At 50.6% G+C, this 22,983-nt stretch overlaps 1 protein-coding gene across 1 annotated transcript in view; it reads left to right on the top strand.

The window, feature by feature from the left end:
- Positions 1-22,717, top strand: part of LOC144694785 (uncharacterized) — a 99,324-nt gene extending 76,607 nt beyond the window's left edge. Inside the window, exons 13-21 of the mRNA XM_078565374.1 lie at positions 550-686; positions 2,408-2,496; positions 7,254-7,300; positions 9,397-9,511; positions 9,818-9,943; positions 14,269-15,609; positions 16,860-16,966; positions 18,837-18,943; positions 20,521-22,717. Coding sequence (XP_078421500.1) covers positions 550-686; positions 2,408-2,496; positions 7,254-7,300; positions 9,397-9,511; positions 9,818-9,943; positions 14,269-15,609; positions 16,860-16,966; positions 18,837-18,943; positions 20,521-20,582 — 2,131 coding nt within the window. The 3' untranslated portion in view covers positions 20,583-22,717. The remainder of the gene's footprint in view (positions 1-549; positions 687-2,407; positions 2,497-7,253; positions 7,301-9,396; positions 9,512-9,817; positions 9,944-14,268; positions 15,610-16,859; positions 16,967-18,836; positions 18,944-20,520) is intronic.
- Positions 22,718-22,983: the final 266 nt, after the last annotated feature.

The following is a 22,983-nucleotide window of genomic DNA, read 5'->3' as shown; positions in this document are numbered from 1 at the left end:
AAGTCTCCAAGTGAACATGAAGCAATGAATTTCTGTAAAGCCTTTGAGAGCACAGTTGGAGACAATGTGGATAGGCTTGGGCTCCACACCATCGCCGGATCTGGAGGTTCATTGTGAGGCCAATGTGCACATTCACTGCGATATCTGAGCAAGCACACATTGTTCTGAAGAAGTTCAACTTGAAATGATAACTTTCTCTCTCCACAGATGTTGCAAGAGCTGCTGAGTATTTCCAGCATTTCCTGTTCTAATTACAAATTGTTCTGTTTCAACATTTTGTCCAAGTCATTGTGTCACTTCTCATTCCATTGCCCCTGTTTGGTATCAAATACAAACTTAGTCATTTTACATTGAGTTTCTGAAAATAATTTGTGGAATGAATTGGGAGCAAAGTTCTTCATTCTGCCCAAGTTTTCAGTGCTTGAGAAGGTCCAATGAATCAACGCCTGTCTTTGGGCGTTGTTTGGAGAGAAGGTTCCTGGGCTGAAACTTGATGATGGCTGTACGCAGAGTGAATCCTGATTTTAAGTGAAACGTTTTTCTCTCCAGTGTGATGAACTCGCCTCCTGGGTGGGACCGGTCACCTGTCCATCTCCAACCCAACGGCCAACGCAGCGAGGTGCCCAGCAACGGGAGCATCCATGGAGATGTGAACGGGAGAAATCATCCAGGATCTTCTTCAGGAGGTCAGAAAGATTTGCATTTCTGTTGTGCCTTTCACAACCCCAGCATGTCCCAAAGTGCTTTCCAGCCAGTGAAGTACTTCTGAAGTGTAGTCACTGTTGTAATGTAGAAAATGCGGCAGCCAATTTGCACACGCAATCTCCCACAAACAGCATATGATAATGACCAGATAATCGGTTTTAGTGATGTTGGTTGAAGGATAAATATTAGCCCTAGGACACCTGGAAGAATTTCCCCGCCTTTCTTTGAAATCATGCCACGAGATCTCTTCCATCCACCCAAGAGGCCATCCAGGTCCCTGGAACACATCATCCAGGCTGACATTCCCACACACTGAGGGGGTGCTGCACTGTCACAGGTGCCATCTTTCAGCTGAGTAGACAGACCACTGCGCTCCAATGTTTTAACAAAGAGCCGGAACTCTATTTCTCGCTTGAATCTCCAAACCTGGGCCCCTTCAGAAATTCGGAGTGTGCCAGTTCTCAGTGTCCTTCTTTCTAGTGCAGGATCATTGGGTGAAACAAAACCCTTTTTATTTTGGTGAGTCTTCATTCACTAACACACTGACAAGACTTGGGACATGTAAGTTGCTTTTCAGTGTGCTCGTGAATGAGCATGAGTGAGGTAACTGGGTAGGGTTCCATGTGACAAGGTGACCGGGTCGGTAGGGTGCCAGCTATGTGGGGTGGTAGGGTGTTCAGGTTTGGTCAAGGGGAAGTTGGCAGGTCAGTAGGGAGTCAGAGGGTCGCGGGGGGTGGTGTCAGAAGGTCATGGGAGTCAGTGGGGATTCGGGGGTGGTGGTCAGTGGGATGTCGGTGGGGTGTCAGACGGGAGTCAATGGGGGCTCAACGGGGAGCCGGGGGTGGTCAGTGGGGAGCTGGGGGTGGTCAGTGAGGAGCTGGGGATGGTCAGTGGGGAGCCGGTGGTGGTCAGCGGGGAGCCGGTGGTGGTCAGCGGGGAGCCGGGGGTGGTCAGCGGGGAGCCGGGGGTGGTCAGCGGGGAGCCGGTGGTGGTCAGCGGGGAGCCGGGGGTGGTCAGCGGGGAGCCGGGGGTGGTCAGCGGGGAGCCAGTGGTGGTCAGCGGGGAGCCAGTGGTGGTCAGCGGGGAGCCGGGGGTGGTCAGCGGGGAGCCGGGGATGGTCAGCGGGGAGCCGGGGGTGGTCAGTGGGGAGCCGGGGTTGTCAATGGGGAGCCGGGGGTGGTCAGTGGGGAGCCGAGGGTGGTCAGTGGGGAGCCGGTGGTGCTCAGCATGGAGCCAGTGGTGGTCAGCGGGGAGCCGGTGGTGGTCAGCGGGGAGCCGGTGGTGGTCAGCGGGGAGCCAGGGAGTCAATTGTTTCGTTCCCAGGAAGTAGATTTTTTTTCCCTGGATAACTATCCGGGTCAGTAAATCGGAATCCTCCAAAGCCTTCGACTCACTCAGAGTTGGGGACTTTTCCGGAGGGTTCCGCACACTGGGGGATTGCCCAGCGGAGTTTGGAACTTCCCATGCAATTCCCATTGAGTCGTTGCATTGGAACTTCCAAGGTGTCCCGCAATGTATCTCCCGGGGAACCTCTGGGGTCCAACTGTCTGGAAACTGGAATACCTGGACCAATGCTTCATACATCACCACAGTGACTATGCTTCAAACCACATTTCATTGGCTGTAAAGCACTTTAGGACGTCCTGTGGTTGTGAAAGGTGCTAATGAAATGCAACACCTTTCCTTTCTCTTTCATTTCTAGATCCTTGGAACTCTGGGAATAACGAGAGCAGACCTGACAGGAGACAGGACAGCGTGTCGGATCAGTCACACAACACAGAAACAACAAAGGTAAGCATGGACTCCTGGCTGGGCAGAAGGGACAGATCAGTCGTTATTTAGTGCAGTGTTTCACGCTATTCCTCCCTGACTGATAGTACCTGGGCTCCCATGACTGATGAGTATAGCCATGAGTGGTGATGGTGTGGGTCAAGCAACTCTCTGCTCCTGAGTTCAGGTCTGGCCACAGCAAATGAGGAAGACAAATCCTGGTAATGTTTGGCCTGGGAAATTTCCCAGAACCTGCCCCTGGTTCAACAATTCTGTTCATGGAAAGAACCTGACCAACACCATTCCCTTTAAACTGGGTGGGTGTGTGTGTCCTGCAGATATACAGAATGTACCACACAGAAAACCAGGCTGAATAGAAATGCCTTCCTTGAAGAAGTATTGCTCTTCTCTCCGACAGGATTTCCGCCTGTCTCTTCTGCCCTGTTCACCTTCATTGCTTTCCATTTCTCTCCTGGTGTTTGACAAGGTGTTTACTAAAACCCGCTTTCATAGCCATATTTCCTTTCTCAGTGACTGTCTCCGTCTCCGACTTACCCCATGTGGACTTCAACTGAAATTCCATCCCTCTTGTTTCGAACCCACCCAGGATTACAGGTATCTCCGGGACATAAAACGTTTCTCGGACTGCTGTTCCCGTCGCATTCTGAGATCCACGCTCAGTGCCATGCGCCGCCATATGAACACACTCGACCTCTCCCTCCAGCAGCACCGCCGCACCCTTTTTCAAAGCTGCGCGTGCCCCCAGTTTCATTTTATTCTTCGTCTCATCCGACGCCTCAACAAGAAACTTTTTCTCTTTCTCTCAAGTGCTAAGGAACGCAAGCTCCAACAACTCATCGACACCAACACCCATCTGGGACCCTCCATCCCTGCTTGTCCCTCCGTCCCCACCCCATCTTCCAATCCCAGCCCCAGCCGCGTATTCACTATACCCCCTGACCTTCCCCTCTCCGATGCTGAACGTTCAGTGCTCAGCAAAGGACTTAGTTTCATAACCTTACGCCCTCATCTCAATGAATTTTGGGCTCGGCATGTTGCTGAACTCTTCTTCCGCCGTCTTCGTCTCCGTGCTCACTTCTTTGGGCAGGAGTCCTCTCCCCGTTCAACGGATCCTTTTACCAACCTCCAATATTCTCCCTCCACCTGGACCCCACCCTCTGGATTCTTACCTTCTCTTGATCTTGTCATTGAAAACTGTCGGCGTGACATTAGCCATCTCAATTTCTCTGCTCCTCTCACCCATTCTAATCTGTCTCTCTCTGAACTTGCCGCACTCCGTTCTCTCAGGTCCAACCCCAACATTGTCATCAAACCCGCTGACAAGGGTGGTGCTGTTGTTGTCTGGCGCACTGACCTCTACCTCGCGGAGGCTGAGCGTCAACTCGCAGACACTTCCTCCTACCTCTCCCTGGACCATGACCCCACCACAGAACATCAAGCCATTGTTTCCAGGACTGTCACTGACCTCATCTCCTCTGGAGATCTTCCTCCCACAGCTTCCAACCTGATAGTCGCCCAACCTTGGACGGCCCGCTTCTACCTCCTACCCAAAATCCACAAACAGAACTGTCCTGGCAGACCGATTGTGTCAGCCTGTTCCTGCCCCACGGAACTCATTTCTCGTTATTTTGACTCCCTTCTCTCTCCCCTTGTCCAGTCCCTTCCCACCTACATCCGTGATTCCTCTGACACCTTACGTCACATCAACAATTTCCAGTTTCCTGGCCCCAACCGCTTCCTCTTCACCATGGATGTCCAATCCCTCTACACCTCCATCCCCCACCAGGATGGTCTGAGCTTCTTCCTTGAACAGAGGCCCGAACAATCCCCATCCACCACTACTCTCCTCCGTCTGGCTGAACTTGTTCTCACACTGAACAATTTCTCCTTTAACTCCTCTCACTTCCTCCAAATAAAAGGTGTGGCTATGTACCAGTATGGGCCCCAGCTATGCCTGACTCTTTATGGGGTATGTGGAACATTCCTTGTTCCAGTCCTACTCTGGCCCCCTCCCACAACTCTTTCTCTGGTACATCGATGATTACTTCGGTGCTGCTTCATGATCTCGTCGGGACCTGGAAAAATTTATTAATTTTACTTCCAATCTCCACCCCCTCCATCATTTTCACATGGTCCATCTCTGACACTTCTCTTCCCTTCCTTGACCTCTCTGTCTCAATTTCTGATGATAGACTGTCCACCAATATCCATTACAAGCCTACCGACTCCCACAGCTACCTCGACTACAGCTCCTCACACCCCGCTTCCTGTAAGGACTCCATCCCATTCTCTCAGTTCCTTCGCCTCCGTCGCATCTGTTCTGATGACGCTACCTTCAAAAACAGCTCCTCTGACATGTCCTCCTTCTTCCTTAATCGAGGTTTTCCACCCACGGTCGTTGACAGGGCCCTCAACCGTATCCGGCCCATCTCCCGCGCATCAGCCCTCACGCCTTCTTCTCCCTCCCAGAAACATGATAGAATCCCCCTTGTCCTCACTTATCACCCCACCAGCCTCCGCATTCAAAGGATCATCCTCCGCCATTTCCGCCAACTCCAGCATGATGCCACCACCAAACACATCTTCCCTTCACCCCCCCTGGTGGCATTCCGTAGGGATCGTTCCCTCCGGGACACCCTGGTCCACTCCTCCATCACCCCCTACTCCTCAACCCCCACCTATGGCACCTCCCCATGCCCACGCAGAAGATGCAACACCTGCCCCTTCACTTCCTCTCTCCTCACCGTCCAAGGGCCCAAACATTCCTTTCAAGTGAAGCAGCATTTCACTTGCATTTCCCCTAACTTAGTCTACTGCATTCGTTGCTCCCAATGCGGTCTCCTCTACATTGGAGAGACCAAACGCAAATTGGGCGACCGCTTTGCAGAACACCTGTGGTCTGTCCGCAAGAAAGACCCAAACCTCCCTGTCGCTTGCCATTTTAACACTCCACCCTGTTCTCTTGCCCACATGTCTGTCCTTGGCCTGCTGCAATGTTCCAGTGAAGCCCAACGCAAACTGGAGGAACAGCACCTCATCTTCCGACTAGGCACTTTACAGCCTTCCGGGCTGAATATTGAATTCAACAACTTTAGATCTTAAACTCCCTCCCCCCATCCCCACCCCGTTTCTTCCCCCTCTCTTTTATTTTGTTTTTTTTTTCAATAATGTATATTGATTCTTCTTTTCCCACCTATTTCCATTATTTTTAAGTCTACAACTAATACCTTGTTAGTCTTTCCACCCCAGCCCCACTAGAGCTGTACCTTGAGTGTCCTGCCATCCATTCTAAATTAGCATATTCGTATAGATAATATCACCACCTTCAACACCTCTTTGTTCCTTTGTCTGTGACATCTTTTGATTATCTGCTCCTATCACTGCTTGCTTGTCCCTACAACCACCCCACCCCCCAACTTCTCTCCCCCCACCCTCCCCCCCACCTTTAACCAGCTTATATTTCACCCCTCTCCTAATATTACTCAGTTCTGTTGAAGGGTCATGAGGACTCGAAACGTCAACTCTTTTCTTCTCCGCCGATTAAAGTGAAACGCCTGTCTGTCCTCTCAGGTAAATGTTAAAACTCCCAAGGTACTGTTTAAAAGAAGAGTAGGACAGTGTAGAGGGAAACAAAAACACCTGGAAAAACTCAGCAGGTCTGGCAGCATCTGTGGAAGGGAACACAGTTAACGTTTCGAGTCCGCATGACTCTTCAACAGAACTAAGTAAAAATAGAAAAGGGGAGATTTACACAGTTTCTAACCCCGTGCTGTACCTGTCCTGAGAGTGTTTGATGGGGACGGTGTAGAGGGAGCTTTACTCTGTATCTAACCCCGTGCTGTACCTGTCCTGGGAGTGTTTGATGGGGACAGTGTAGAGGGAGCTTTACTCTGTATCTAACCCCGTGCTGTACCTGCCCTGGGAGTGTTTGATGGGGACAGTGCAGAGGGAGCTTTACTCTGTATCTAACCCCGTGCTGTACCTGCCCTGGGTGTGTTTGATGGGGACAGTGCAGAGGGAGCTTTACTCTGTATCTAACCCCGTTCTGTACCTGTCCTGGGAGTGTTTGATGGGGACAGTGTAGAGGGAGCTTTACTCTGTATCTAACCCCGTGCTGTACCTGCCCTGGGAGTGTTTGATGGGGACAGTGTAGAGGAAGCCTTACTCTGTATCTAACCCCATGCTGTACCTGCCCTGGGAGTGTTTGATGGGGACAGTGCAGAGGGAGCTTTACTCTGTATCTAACCCCGTGCTGTACCTACCCTGGGAGTGTTTGATGGGGACAGTGCAGAGGGAGCTTTACTCTGTATCTAACCCCATTCTGTACCTGTCCTGGGAGTGTTTGATGGGGACAGTGTAGAGGGAGCTTTACTCTGTATCTAACCCCGTGCTGTACCTGCCCTGGGAGTGTTTGATGGGGACAGTGTAGAGGGAGCTTTACTCTGTATCTAACCCCGTGCTGTACCTGTCCTGGGAGTGTTTGATGGGGACAGTGTAGAGGGAGCTTTATTCTGTATCTAACCCCGTGCTGTACCTGTCCTGGGAGTGTTTGATGGGGACAGTGTAGAGGGAGCTTTACTCTGTATCTAACCCCGTGCTGTACCTGTCCTGGGAGTGTTTGATGGGACAGACCTTCCCCTCCACAGCTGAATTTGGTTTAATCCGTTCTGTCCAGTTGGGAACTGGGAACCAGGCCGGGACTGTGATCCCAGAGCAGATTCCTCTCTCCTCCTGACTTGTCCTTATTATTTCCACAGATGAAGGCTGCCCGTGCAAAGTTTGATTTCCAGGCTGAATCTCCAAAGTAAGTTGAGCAAACAGAAACCAGTGGGACGGGTGGGTTGCGTTACGATGATTAAATGTTGTGATACCAACGTGGTTGAATAGTTATATATTGAATAGGGCCCCAGTTATGCCTGTCTCCTTATGGGGTATGTGGAACATTCCTTGTTCCAGTCCTACTCCGGCCCCCTCCCACAACTCTTTCTCCGGTACATCGATGATTACTTCGGTGCTGCTTCATGCTCTCGTTGGGACCTGGAAAAATTTATTAATTTTGCTTCCAATTTCCACCCCTCCATCATTTTCACATGGTCCATCTCTGACACTTCCCTTCCCTTCCTTGACCTCTCTGTCTCAATTTCTGATGATAGACTGTCCACCAATATCCATTACAAGCCCACCGACTCCCACAGCTACCTCGACTACAGCTCCTCACACCCCGCTTCCTGTAAGGACTCCATCCCATTCTCTCAGTTCCTTCACCTCCGTCGCATCTGTTCTGATGACGCTACCTTCAAAAACAGTTCCTCTGACATGTCCTCCTGCTTCTTTAACCGAGGTTTTCCACCCTTAACCGTGTCTGGCCCATCTCCCGCGCATCAGCCCTCACGACTTCTCCTCCCTCCTGGAAACATGATAGGGTCCCCCTTGTCCTCACTTATCACCCCACCAGCCTCCGCATTCAAAGGATCATCCTCCGCCATTTCCGCCAACTCCAGCATGATGCCACCACCAAACACATCTTCCCTTCTCCCCCCTCCCGGCGGCATTCTGCAGGGATCGTTCCCTCCGGGACACCCTGGTCCACTCCTCCATCCTCCCCTACACCTCAACCCCCTCCCATGGCACCTTCCCATGCCCACGCAGAAGGTGCAACACCTGCCCTTTTACTTCCCCCCTCCTCACCGTCCAAGGGCCCAAACACTCCTTTCAAGTGAAGCAGCATTTCACTTGCACTTCCCCCAATTTAGTCTACTGCATTCGCTGCTCCCAATGCGGTTTCCTCTACATTGGAGAGACCAAACGCAGACTGGGTGACCGCTTTGCAGAACACCTTCAGTCTGTCCGCAAGCATGACACAGACCTCCCTGTCGCTTGCCATTTCAACACTCCACCCTGCTCTCATGCCCACATGTCCGTCCTTGGCCTGCTGCATTGTTCCAGTGAAGCTCAACGCAAACTGGAGGAACAGCACCTCATCTTCCGACTAGGCACTTTACAGCCTTCCAGATTTAACATTGAGTTCAACAACTTTAGATCATGAACTCTCTCCTCCATCCCCACCCCCTTTCCGATCCCCCCTTTTCCAATAATTTATATAGATTTTTCTTTTCCCACCTATTTCCATTATTTTTAAATGTATTTCCATCCATTGTTTTATCTCTACCTTTTAGCCTATTTCGATCCCTTCCCCCCACCCCACCCCCACTAGGGCTATCTGTACCTTGCTCATCCTGCTTTCTACCCTTAATGTCACTATTAGCACATTTTTTAGCTAATATCACCACCGTCAACACCTCTTTGACCTTTTGTCTGTGACATCTTTTGGTTATCTCCACCTATCACTGGCCCTCTATCCAGCTCTACTTGTCCCACCCCCCCTTAAACCAGCTTATATTTCACCTCTTTTCTATTTTCCCTTAGTTCTGTTGAAGAGTCATACGGGCTCAAAACGTTAACTGTGTTCCTCTCCGCAGATGCTGCCAGACCTGCTGAGTTTTTCCAGGTATTTTTGTTTTTGGTTGCATAGTTTGTTTGCCAGTGTTTAATTGATCAGTGGATTGGTTACCGGAGGGCATGTGGAATCTATGCTACTGTATCCAATGGGAGTCAACGCTTTGGAGTCGTGTGTGTGTGTGTGTGTGTGTGTGTGTGTGTGTGGGTAGGAGGCCTGTTAGGGTCCCATTCCCTCTGAGGAATACACTCTCTAGGAGCAATGTTGAATATTGGAAATAACCCACCTTATTGGATAGCCCCTGGATTTGCCTTGTATACAACAGTGTATTCGAGAGGAACGGTCTTAATGTTGGCTGCTAAGTGTCCGTGCTGCAGTCATTTCTATTGGCATTAAGGGGTATCCAATGTACTTTGACCATTCCTTTCACCTTATCTCTCCAGGGAACTCACTCTTCAAAAGGGAGATGTTGTCTACATCCACAAAGTGCTGGACCAGAACTGGCTGAAAGGGGAGCACCATGGGAGGCTCGGAATCTTCCCTACATCTTATGTTGAGGTAGGACTTGTCTCCTCAATATTGCAAGAGGACAGGTCTGGAGATGACTGACAACTCAGGTAGAGGACTGGCTCCATGTTGGGAGGGCTGAGAACTCCACTAGGCTTTTGGACTCCTGCTGGGGGGAACTGGCATCTCTCAAGTCGAAGGTTGGATTCTTGCTGGGAGGTCTGGGATCTATCTGCCCAGTAGAATATTGGGCTCCTGCAAGTAGGACTGGGACCCTCTCCGGTAGAGGATTGGGACTCGACTAGACTGTCAACCCTGAACCGACTGCTGTTCCCATCTCTTGTTTTCCTATTTCAGTTTATTCCTGCTACCGAGAGACCGACTCCGATTAAAAGCCCACCCATTCAAGTCCTGGAGTATGGAGAAGCTATTGCCGTATTCACTTTCAAAGGGGACCTAAGTGTGGAGCTCTCCTTTCGCAAGGTGCGTGTGTGAACAGCTTCGATTGAACGAAAGCATGAGCAAATCTTGATAGTTACTAAAATTACAGCCTATAGGATTAAAGTAACTATATCACTGTTCATATGAAAATTGGCTAAGGGACGGAAAACAGGAGCTTGCACAGTCGTGATGGGCTGAATGTGGTCGCCCTGTGCTGTATTTTCTAGAATTCTAATTTAACATGTGTCTGTCTCTCTGTCTTTTGCTGTCTGTATGTGTGGGTGTGTCTCGCTCTGTTTCTCTGCCTGTCTTGCTCCCTCTCCCTGTTTCTCTCTGTCTCTCACACTTTTGCTCTCTCCTGCACCCTAGGCTATCCTGGCCTGAGTTTCAGCACCATCTTGTGGAAATGTGGAGATTTACAGAGGGATCCTGAGCCAATTAAGGCAGCAGGACGTTACAAAGGAGCATTCACAGATTCAGTGAGTGGGCAGAGCAATCTTCTATTCACTGCATTTCGCCAGTTCTTGGACAACATTTCCAGCTTCCACACTGTCCTATTAATCTAGTCGGTACTGAGCCTGTAGAGTACACTACTTTACATTGTAATATTGGAGGAACACTGTCACTGAGGAAGCTCTAGACACCACAGAAAGCCTGCCTGTCATGACAGAGCTGGATATCGAATCCACACTGGAGGAGCTTAGCAAAGCTATTGACCCACTTGCCGTAGGCAAAGCTCCAGATGCTGATGCTAGTCCGCCTGAACTCATCAAGCAGGGGAAACTGGCACTCCTACTGCATCTTCACAAACATCTCTGTCTCTGCTGGAGGGGGGAGAGAGTGGCCCAGGATATACGTGATGCAAAGATTGTGACCCTGTACAGGAATAAAGGTGAGCACAGCAAATGCAACAACTATCAAGGCATCGCCCTGCTGAGCAGTGTGGGAAAGGATTTGCCTGTGCTACCCTTGTCAGACTGCAGATGCTGCCTGAACACATCTACTTGGAAACCCAGCGTGGTTTCAGAACTGGAAGATCTACAACTGACAAGATCTTCTCGGTCTAGCAGCTGCAAGAGAAATGCTGTGGACTAAGCAGATCACAGTATATTGCCTTCATCAATCTCACCAAGGCATTTGACCATGTGAGCAGACATTGTCTATTGAAGCTGCTGGAGAAAATTAGTGACCCATTGAAGCTGCTCAATGTGATCTTCTCTTTCCATGGTAACATGATGGGTAAGGTCAACTATGACAGGGCAACATCAGAACCCTTTGAGATTCACAGTGGGGTCAAACACAGTTGTGTTTGGACACTGACACTCTTTGACATCTCTTTGCTGCTATCATTTGCCTTCATGTCATCTACAGAGAGTGTCTACTTAGATACCCAAACTGAGGGAAAACTGTTCAGTCTTTCTCACCTGAGATCCAAGACGAAGGTACCCCAAGTCTTCATCAGAGAGTGCCTTTACGCTGACAATACCTCACTAACATTCCACACCGAGGAACACCTTCAACGGCAAATGGACAGACTCTCTCACGCCTGCAAAGAGTTTGGTTTGACCATCAGCATGAGGAAGACAAATGTCGTGGTCCAGGATGTTGTCATACCGCCATCTATCAGCATTGATAATGTGGCACTGGAGGTTGTTGACAGTTTCACATATCTCAACTCCACAACCACCAGCAATCTGTCACTTGATGCTGAAATCAACACATGCATTGCAAAAGCTGCAGCTGTTCTGTCCAAGCTGAGTAAGAGAGTGTGGAACAACAGCAACCTGACTGAGAACACCAAACTGCGAGTCTACCAAGCCTGTGTCCTCAGTGCACCCTTCTACAGTGGTGAGACCCAGACAACATAGCCTCAGAAGGAGAAAGGGCTGAACAGTTTCCACCTCCACTGTCTCAGACCTATTCTCATCATCTCTTGGCAGGACAAAGTCACCAACTCAGAGATCCTGGAGTGTGCTTATTCCATCAGCATACACTCATTGCTAAGCCAATGATGTCGGTGCTGATTCAGCCTCTTTCATCCAATGGATGACGGCCATACACCCAGAGACCTTGTGTACGATGAGCTGGCCACTGGGTCATGACCTTCTGGGCATCTAATGCCTCCACTCTAAGGATACCTGCAAGCAGGATATGAAGATGGTGGACATTGACACTGACAACTGGGAGACAGTCGCTGATGGCTGTGACTTCTGGAGGCTGACTGTTCGGAGGGCATTGGAAGAGGTGAGGGGAAACAGAAAGCTCAGCTGGTCAAGAAGAGGGCCCAGAGAAAACAGGGGCCAGTGAATCGTGCACCTTCTCAGCCACCGTCTTCCTCTACAGCAGGTGGGACAGAGACTGCAATGTCAGGGTGGGGCTCCTGAGCAGTGAGTGAGTCCCAGGAGCAGGGGAACCCTCGACTGTTTGGGACTGGGGCCCTCAAAGTGATAGGGTGTCTTGGTACTGATGTAGATGTGCAGGGAGGCAGGATTGTTGCCTCGTGTGAGCTGTTTGTGAAAATGCCAGGATGACACAGAAAGCTGAGCTCCCCATTCAGGTTCACCCTGGCGAACTGACAGGGTGAGTGATCCACAACGCGTACTCATGGTTTAGGTACCATTGGTAGAACCTCTGACTTATCCCAGATTCCATTTGAGAGAGGATTGGCTGCCACCATAAAATGAATTATTTTCAGCACAGAAATGGGCCATTCAGCCCAGCTGCTCTGAGCTGGCATTTCTTTTATTTTTATTCATTCCTGGGGTGTGGGCTTCGCTGGCTGGCCCAGTGTTTATTGCCCATCCCTCATTGCCCTTGAGAAGGTGGTGGTGAGCTGCCTTCTGGAACCGCTGCAGTCCCTGTGGTGTAGGTACACCCACAGTGCTGTTAGGAAGGGAGTTCCAGGATTTTGACCCAGCAACAGTGAAGGAACGGCCGATATATTTCCAAGTCAGGATGGTGAGTGGCTTGGGGGAGGAAATTCCACACAAGCCTCCTTCCACCCTCTCTTCATCTCATCCTGACCAACAGACCCTTATATTCCTTTCTCTCTCATGTGTTTATCAGGCTTCCCCTTGAATACACCTATCGCTCCAGTCTGTTCAGCATTTCCTGATGGGTACAACCTCAAGCCTTCAGTCCTGCTCTGCTAAATCTTTTTGCAACCTCTCTGCTGCCACAATCTCTATCCTTTTTATAATATGGAGACCAGAACTGTGTACTTTACTCCCAAGTATGGTCTAGCAAGGTTTTCAAGAAGCTTTGCATAACCTCCTCCTCTTCACTCTGTCTCTCTTAGAAATAAAGTGCAATGTTTGGTTTGTCAGTGGTGGAGGATTCAGTCCCGTTCACTCGGTTCTAGACTGATGCAGTTTTAGAATGGGGCTTTAAGACAACTCTCTGGATTGAGGCTATTTCCTGTTTTATGCCTGCAGATTTGTTTTTTATTTATCCATGGGATGTGGGCTTCGCTGGCTGGCCCAGCATTTATTGCCCATACCTAGTTGCCCTTGAGAGGGTGGTGGTGAGCTGCCTTCTTGAACCGCTGCAGTCCATGTTGTGTAGGTACACCCACAGTGCTGTTAGGAAGGGAGTTCCAGGATTGTGACCCAGCGACAGTGAAGGAACAGCCGATATATTTCCAAGTCAGGATGGTGAGTGGCTTGGAGGGGAACTTCCAAGGGAGGGGCAGGTGTTAATGGTGTCTAGTGGAGCCGTCAATAGTTAGGCTAACAAGAACTTGTATTGATAAAGCACCTTTACCCCGTAAAACATCCCAAGGCTTCATCACAGGAACAATTATCAAAAAAATGTTTTGGCACCAAGCCACATAAGGAGGTATCAGAACAGATGATCAAAAGTTTATTCGAAGAGGTTGGATTTAGCGAATGGTTTCAAGGAAAAGAGAGAGAGGTGGAGAGGTTTAATGAGGAAATTCCAGAGCTTCAGAGCCAGACAGCTGAAGGCACGGCTCAGTAAGAGGCCAGGATTAGAGATCTCAGAGGGTTGTAGGGCTGGAGAAGATTACAGAGATAGTGAGGTGTGAGGATCTGGAGAGATTTGAATATAAGGATGAGAATTTTAAAATGGAGATGTTACTTAAACTGATTCCAATATTGGTCATTGAATACAGAAATAATGGATGAATGGAACTTAGTGTGAGTTTGAGTATAGACAGCAGAGTTTTGGATGAGCTGGAATTTATGGAGAATGGAAGATGGGGGTCCATCTACGAGACCATTGGAATAGTCAAGTCTGGAGGTAACAAAGGCATGGTTGATGTGTTCAGCAACAGTTGAGCTGAGTTAGGGTTGGAGCCAAATAATTTTACAGAGATGGAAATTAGTGATTGTTTGTTTGTGGCTCAGGGTGAAACCATCTCACTGATCCGAAGAGTTGATGACAACTGGTTGGAGGGAAGAATAACAGGCACCAATCGACAAGGGATCTTTCCAGCCAATTATGTGCAGGTGGTGAAAAGTCCAAAGGTGAAAAATGCTAGCGAATATGCCACTGGTCCAGTCCCAATGTCCCAAAATCACCACTACCCCAATACATCATCCAGCCCCCCACCTATCCAGCAACCCCCTAAAAACTCACAACCCCCCAGCACCCAGCAATACCCCACAACCTCGCCAGCCTCCACAATCCAGAAATACCCCAATACTTCACCAACTGCTCCAACCCAGCAATATCAAAAAACCTTACAGAGTCCCCCAACCCCACATCGCTACAATCCTTCAAACCCCATAACCCAGCCATACCCCAAAACCCCGCCAATCGCTCCGACCCAGCAATACCCCAATATTTCACCCACCCCAATAACCCAGCCATACCCCAAAACCCCGCCAATCGCTCCGACCCAGCAATACCCCAATATTTCACCCACCCCAATAACCCAGCCTTACCCCAAAACCCCGCCAATCACTCCGACCCAGCAATACCCCAATATTTCACCCACCCCAATAACCCAGCAGTACCCCAAAGCCCTGCCAATCGCTCCGACCCAGCAATACCCTAATATTTCACCCACCCCAATAACCCAGCAGTACCCCAAAGCCCTGCCAATCGCTCCAACCCAGCAATACCCCAATATTTCACCCACCCCAATAACCCAGCAGTACCCCAAAGCCCTGCCAATCGCTCCGACCCAGCAATACCCCAATATTTCACCCACCCCAATAACCCAGCAGTACCCCAAAGCCCTGCCAATCGCTCCAACCCAGCAATACCCCAATATTTCACCCACCCCAATAACCCAGCAGTACCCCAAATCCCTGCCAATCGCTCCGACCCAGCAATACCCCAATACTTCACCCACCTCAATAACCCAGCAGTACCCCAAAGCCCTGCCAATCGCTCCGACCCAGCAATACCCCAATATTTCACCCACCCCAATAACCCAGCAGCACCCCAAGATGTCACCAACTCTGCCAACCCAGCAATGCTCCACATCCTCACCAACCTCCACAAAAAGGGAGTGCTCGGATTCATTGACTAGACTCCCAGACAAACATTACTCAGTACCAATGCCATCCATCAATCAGCAGACAGTTCTGGCACCAAGCACCAATCAGCACTCATTGCCAGCTTTGTCGACCAATCAGCACGGAGACAGTTCAGTCGCCCCTCTCACCTGGCACCTGCAGTCGTCTCCTCAGCCGGGCCTAAGCTCAGTAACCATGCCAACTGCATCCTCTGTTCAACAGGTAAGAAGCAACAAAACTTCTATTTTTTACAGCATTTTTAATGTAATGAACGTCTCATGGCGAATTACGAGAGCACGATAAAAGAAAGTATGATAGCGAGCCACAAAAGGTGAGATGAGGAACAGATGACTAAAAGCTTGGTCAACAAGGCTGATTTTAAGGAGCGTCTTAAAGGAGGAAAGAAAGTTGAGGAATTTGAGGGAGCCTATTCCAGAGCTTAGGGCCCAGGCAATTCAGGAGCAATTAAAATCAGGGAGGCACAAGAGGCCAGAATCAGAGAAGTGCAAATATCTCGGAAGGTTGTGAGGTTGGAGGAGATGACTGACATAGGGTGGGGTGAGGCTATGGAGGGATTTGAAACAAAGATATGAGAATCTTAAACTCAAAACGTTGTTTGACCAAGAGCCATAAATTTTTAAAAATGTTTATTTACCAATAACACCCACCACAGCTCCTCAGGGTGATTCAGGACATCAGCTCACCAGCGATGGCCACAACCCAAGAATATATACAACAAAAGAGCTGAGTTCATTCTGGAATGTTCCACAAGGAGCAGCAGTGCAATGAAAGGAGCCTCATGGTGATTTCCCATTCCAGAATGAGGCACAAACACTTCCCTTCTACTGTGTCCCTGAGGGAAGAAGCTGGGCTTCCACAGTGACCAGACCTGTTGATGGTTCCCTTGGCTTGACACAGGAACAGTCCCACCGTGAGGTGTCTGACTGTACCACTCCCTCTGCAGAAATGGCTGCAGCCTCTCCTGCCGAATGTATACATCAAACAGGGACTCCTCCAGGTGGCAGGAGTTACAGGCGCCCCGGCAATCCCTGAATCCCTTTAAAAATAGGATCGACCAAAGCAACACCCTCCATCCCAGAATCCCCCAAGGAAACAGAGAGGATTGGCACATGGAGAGATCTCCACTGAGATGCGCAGGCCATGCCCGGATACGGAATGGGAACGCCAGGCCGAGCGGGAATGCCAGGCTGTGTCCGGACACAGAGCGGGAACGCCAGGCCGTGTCCGGACGCGGATCGGGAACGCCAGGCCGTGCCTTTGAGTCTCCGGCTCCCAAGGGAGAATTTGGGGTCTTGGTCCAATCCCAATGATAAATTTGGCCCCACAAGACAATCAGTCCCCAAGTCCTGAGCCTTCTCGACACACTGAGCAGAATCAGGGCAGAGTGTAGATCTTACTATTACCGCTCCTGTTCCTGTAACTAAACTCTTTCCCCTCTGCTCATTGGACAGTTCCAGATGACTTCTGACCCCAGTCTGCAGTCGCGCAGAATTTCCACTGAACCAATAGGATCCCAGATGGTTCCCTCAGGCAATGTGCTTGGTGCTGGCTGGAGTCCGTGAGTAACAGTTTCATTCACTGAGTCTCTGTGTGAGGTGATGTGGGGGTAAGATGGGGGAGTCAGGAGCATTCTGCTTATCCTGACCCTGTCCACCTGTACCTGGAGTGTTTACTCCTTCGCTCAAGAGAAGGGAATGTTCCTCGGAAGATCGGAATCAAAGGTTGAGGTACTGACAGGAATGAAAATCAGATCCCACTCAGATGAAAGTGGGAGCAAGTCCTGGGGAGACGATCGGCATCCCATTCCAGAGGGTCCGAGGGGAGGAGCTGGATCCCATTCCAGAGGGTCCGAGGGGAGGAGCTGGATCCCATTCCAGAGGGTCCGAGGGGAGGAGCTGGATCCCATTCCAGAGGGTCCGAGGGGAGGAGCTGGATCCCATTCCAGAGGGTCCGAGGGGAGGAGCTGGATCCCATTCCAGAGGGTCCAAGGGGAGGAGCTGGATCCCATTCCAGAGGGTCCAGGGGGGCCGGAGCTGAATCCCATTCCAGAGGGTCCAGGGCATGGGGCTGAATCCCATTTCAGAGGGTCCAGGGCATGGGGCTGAATCCCATTCCAGAGGGTCCGAGGGGAGGAACTAGATCCCATTCCACAGGGTCCAAGGGGAGGAGCTGGATCCCATTACAGAGGGTCCGAGGGGAGGAACTAGATCCCATTCCACAGGGTCCAAGGGGAGGAGCTGGATCCCATTACAGAGGGTCCAGGGGGGCCGGAGCTGAATCCAATTCCAGAGGGTCCGAGGGGAGGAACTGGATCCCATTCCAGAGGGTCCGAGGGGAGGAGCTGGATCCCATTCCAGAGGGTCTGAGGGGAGGAACTGGATCCCATTCCAGAGGGTCCGAGGGGAGGAACTGGATCCCATTCCGGAGGGTCCGAGGGGAGGAACTGGATCCCATTCCGGAGGGTCCGAGGGGAGGAACTGGATCCCATTCCAGAGGGTCCGAGGGAAGGAGCTGGATCCCATTCCAGAGGGTCCGAGGGGAGGAACTGGATCCCATTCCGGAGGGTCCGAGGGGAGGAACTGGATCCCATTCCGGAGGGTCCAAGGGGAGGAACTGGATCCCATTCCGGAGGGTCCGAGGGGAGGAGCTGGATCCCATTCCGGAGGGTCCGAGGGGAGGAGCTGGATCCCATTACAGAGGGTCCGAGGGGAGGAACTGGATCCCATTCCAGAGGGTCCGAGGGAAGGAGCTGGATCCCATTCCAGAGGGTCCGAGGGGAGGAACTGGATCCCATTCCAGAAGGTCTGAGGGGAGGAACTGGATCCCATTCTAGAGGGTCTGAGGGGAGGAACTGGATCCCATTCCAGAGGGTCCGAGGGGAGGAACTGGATCCCATTCCAGAGGGTCCGAGGGGAGGAACTGGATCCCATTCCAGAGGGTCCGAGGGGAGGAAATGGATCCCATTCCAGAGGGTCTGAGGGGAGGAACTGGATCCCATTCCAGAGGGTCTGAGGGGAGGAGTTGGATCCCATTCCAGAAGGTCTAAAGAGAGGAACTGGATCCCATTCCAGAGGGTCTGAGGGGAGGAGTTGGATTCCAGTCTGGAGGGTCCGGGGGGCTGGAGCTGAATCCCATTCCAGAGGGTCAGGGGGGCCGGGGCTGGATCCCATTCCAGAGGGTCCGGGGCGTGGGGCTGAATCCCATTCCCGGAGGTCCGGGGCGTGGGGCTGAATCCCATTCCAGAGGGTCCGGGGGGCCGGGGCTGGATCCCAATCTTTAATTTGGGTTACATGCATGGGCTGCTCACCAAGTTTACAGATCCCAAGGGAGTGGAGATTCCCTAAAAATGGAGGAATGCTTTCCAATTCCTGTATGGATGAATGTTGTGTTTTCTGAAGTAGGCCCACTGAATTCTCTGCCTGTTTCAGGTACAGGGCATTGTATACCTACCATCCTGTGAATGGGGACGAATTGGAGTTGATCGAAGGTGACCTTGTGGATGTCATGGAGAAATGTGATGATGGCTGGTTTGTAGGTAAGGCTTCTCCCACTAAACATCAGGGTGAAGGAAGGAACCTGGGTGTCCTAGTGCATGAATCACAAAAGGTTAGTGTGCAGGTACAGCAGGTAATTAGGAAAGCTAATAGAATGTTATCATTTATTGTGAGGGGAATTGATTACAAAAGTAGGGAGGTTATCCTTCAGTTGTACAAGGCACTAGTGAGTCCACATTTGGAGTGTTGTGTACAGTATTGGTCACCTTATTTAATGGAAGATGTAAATGCATTGAAAGCAGTTCAGAGAAGATTTACCAGACTAATACCAGGAATGTGCGGGTTGTCTTATGAGGAAAGGTTGGACAGGCCGGCCTTGTATCCACTGGAGTTTAGAAGAGTAAGAGGTGACTTGATTGAAACCTTTAAGATCCTGAGGGGTCTTGACAGGGTGGATGAGGAGAGGATGTTTCCTCTTGTTGGAGAATCTAGAACTAGGGGTCACTGTTTAAAAATAAGGGATCGCCCATTTAAAATAGAGATGAGGTGAATTTTTTTCACTCAGAGGGTTGTGAGTCTTTGGAACTCTCTTCCTCAAAAGGTGGTGGAAGCAGAGTCTTTGAATATTTTTAAGGCAGAGGCTTCATAGAGTCATAGAGGTCTACAGCACAGAAAATGGCCCTTCGGCCTGTCGAATCTGTGCCGGTCAAACAAGTACCTAACTATTCTAATCCCATTGTCCAGCACTAGGCCCATAGCCTTGTATGCCATGGCATTGCAAGTGCACATCCAAATACTTCTTAAATGTTATGAGGCAGTGAGTTCCAGATTCCCATCACCCTCTGGGTGAAAAAATTCTTCCTCACATCCCCTCTAAACCTCCTGCCCCTTACCTTAAATCTAACCCCCCTGGTTATTGATCCCTCCATCAAGGGGAAAAGTTCCTTCCTGTCTACCCTATCTAAGCCCCTCATAATTTTATACGCCTCAATCATGTCCCCCCTCAATCTCCTCTGCTCCAGGGAAAATAACCTCAGTCTTTCCAATCTCTCCTCATAACTAAAACTTTCCAGCCCAGGCAACATCCTGGTAAATCTCCTCTGCACTCTCTCTAGTGCAATCACATCCTTCCTATAATGCGGGTTCCAGAACTGCACGCAATACTCTAGCTGTGGCCTAATCAGTGTTTTATACAGTTCCAGCATAACCTCCCTGCTCTTATATTCTATGCCTCAGCTAATAAAGGCAAGTATCCCAAATGCCTTCTTAACCACCTTATCTACCTGTCCCGCTACCTTAAGGGACCAGTGGACATGCACACCATGGTCCCTCTGATCCTCGGTACTTCCCAGGGTCCTACCATTCATCGTGTATTCTCGTGGATAGATTCTTGGTAAGCAAGGGGGTGATAGGTTATCGGGGGTAGGTGGGATAAAGATTTGAGGTTACTATCATATCAGCCATGATTTTATTAAATGTCGGAGCAGGCTCAGGGGGCTGAGTGGCCCACTCCTGCTCCTTGTTTGTATGTTCTGAGCGTGTTGTGTCAGTACCTACTGTTCACCCAATGGAGAGAACTCCACCTTGTTCACTCAGCCATTCTGTCTCTCCCTTGTAGGTACATCTCGACGGACCAACAATTTCGGAACATTCCCCGGGAACTATGTGCAACTAGCATAACCTTTACCACTAGCATGAGAACCTCCATCACAGTATTCCAGGCCTGAGTCCTCTCTCTCTCTCTCTCTCTCTCTCTCTCCCTCTGCTTTTTGCTATGCTTTGTTTATCTTGCTCTCTCTTTCGCTCGCGCTCTCTGTCACTGTTGCTGTTTTTCTCTCTCCCTTTGTTGCTCTCTCTCTGTCCTCTGTCTCTCTCTGTTTCTCTCTGCCTCTCCCACTTTGTCTTCATCCCTCTGTCTCTCTCTCTCTACTCTTGCTCTGCCTGTCTTGCTCTGTCTCTCCCACTGTCTCTGTCTCTCTTGCTATCTCTCTCTCCTGCTTTGTCTCTCTTGTGCTCTCTCTCTCTCTCTCTGTCTCTCCCACACTGTGTCTCTCCATCCCTCTGTCTCTCTCTACACTTGCTCTGCCTGTCTTGCTCTGTCTCTCCCACCGTCTCTGTCTCTCTTGCAGTCTCTCTCCCTTGCTTTGTCTCTCTCTCTCTCTCTCTCCCCCCCCCTCTCTCTCTCTCTCTCCATCTGTCTGTCTGCTTTTGCTTTCTCGAGCATTTTTCCTCTCGTGAGCAGTGATCTCTCCAGTCGCTGTAATCTGTGTCCTGACCCTGGTCTGCTGCTTGTCTCTCAGATTGGACTCGATGCTGATGTTGGGCTTATCGGAATGGATCAGCTGATGGCATCCCAAAATCTGAGTGTAAATCCATGCAGAGTCGGAGGTGAAGTCGGGGTTGTTGTGAGGTGGGGGGGTTAGGAAGGAGCGGAATTAAGAAATGTAAGGCCCCTCCCAATTCCAGGCATGACCATCCTGTTGGAGCGGGTGCTGAGAGCGTCCGGGACACGGCTCAGTCTTCCTGACATAGAGAGGTCACTTGCTAAGGGTATTGTGCCTTGGAGAGCTGGGGAGAGGGGGTGTGCTCAGGGAGCCCCTCACACAGTGAGACGTGAGGGCCATTCACCTGCTGCAGCACATTCCCAGTCATGTTTCATCAGGGACTCACTGCCCTCCAGTGAAGGTTTGAAGCTTTGCTAGATTTTGTAAGAAGCACAATCTGAACTGCTGCACCAGACATAGAGCCAAGGTTGGCCCGAGTCAATCAGTGAGAGTCCAGTCTCATTACCAGCTGAGATCAGCTGAGGGCTGGCGGAGGATGGGGGAGTGGGGAGCAAGCTGCTGACTTTCTGGGGCTGGGGCTGAGAGGGTGGAGCGGGGTAGCTAAGAGTTGATGAGTGGCAGTGCAGATTCAAACAGCATTGCATTGAGTGGGAACCCGGATGCAGAAAGACAGTCGATGATCCCAACCAGTTGGAGCAGGTGGGTCTCAATGTGGAAACGTGACAGGCTGCAGTCTCTGGATGGATCTAACTGTTACCATACTTTGTATCTCAGCTGCATGCCAGGGCTGCGTACCAGGGATGTATTCCTGTGCTGCGTATCTGCATTTTGTTTCTGAGCTATGTGCCATGGCTGTATTCCTCAACTTCATAACAGGGCTGCGTTCCTGAGCTGCGTACCAGGGCTGCGTTCCTGAGTTGCGTACCAGTGCTGCGTTCCTGAGTTGCGTACCAGGGCTGCGTTCCTGAGTTGCGTACCAGGGCTGCGTTCCTGAGTTGCGTACCAGGGCTGCGTTCCTGATTTGTGTACCAAGGCTACGTTCCTGAGATGCACACCAGGGGCTGCGTTCCTGAGATGCACACCAGGGGCTGCGTTCCTGAGCTGCATGCCAGGGCTGCGTACCTGAGCTGCATGCCAGGGCTGCGTACCAGGGATGTATTCCTGTGCTGCGTATCTGCATTTTGTTTCTGAGCTATGTGCCATGGCTGTATTCCTCAACTTCATAACAGGGCTGCGTTCCTGAGCTCCGTACCAGGGCTGCGTTCCTGAGTTGCGTACCAGTGCTGCGTTCCTGAGTTGCGTACCAGGGCTGCGTTCCTGAGTTGCGTACCAGGGCTGCGTTCCTGAGCTGTGTACCAGGGCTGCGTTCCTGAGCTGCGTACCAGGGGCTGCGTTCCTGAGCTACGCACCAGAGCCTCATATCTATGTACCAGGGATGTGCTTAAGTCAGCCTGTCACCTGTGTCACTGTTCATGAATCAAATATTTGTATAAATCTCCCATTCTTTCGAATAAAAAGATATCACAGACACACAGTGTCTTTCCTTTCATGAGTAATGTGACTACTGTACTCAGTTAGCGGGAACTCCTTATCATCCTGTGTAAACGAACTGGATCACTGCCTCAGCATGTAACAACTTGCATTTATATTATGCATTTAACAGCTGCATTTCCCAAGGTGCTTCTTAGGGTGGGTGATCAAAGAAAGCTACACCAAGTCTCATAGCAATGTCTGGGTAGCTGATCAAAGGCTTGGTCAATGAGGACTGATTTAAGGCATGTCTTAAAGGAGAGAGC

Source organism: Cetorhinus maximus, chromosome 20 (genome assembly GCF_964194155.1).
Source record: "Cetorhinus maximus chromosome 20, sCetMax3.hap1.1, whole genome shotgun sequence".
Taxonomy (NCBI): domain Eukaryota; kingdom Metazoa; phylum Chordata; class Chondrichthyes; order Lamniformes; family Cetorhinidae; genus Cetorhinus; species Cetorhinus maximus.
This window is presented reverse-complemented; position numbering and strand designations above follow the sequence as displayed.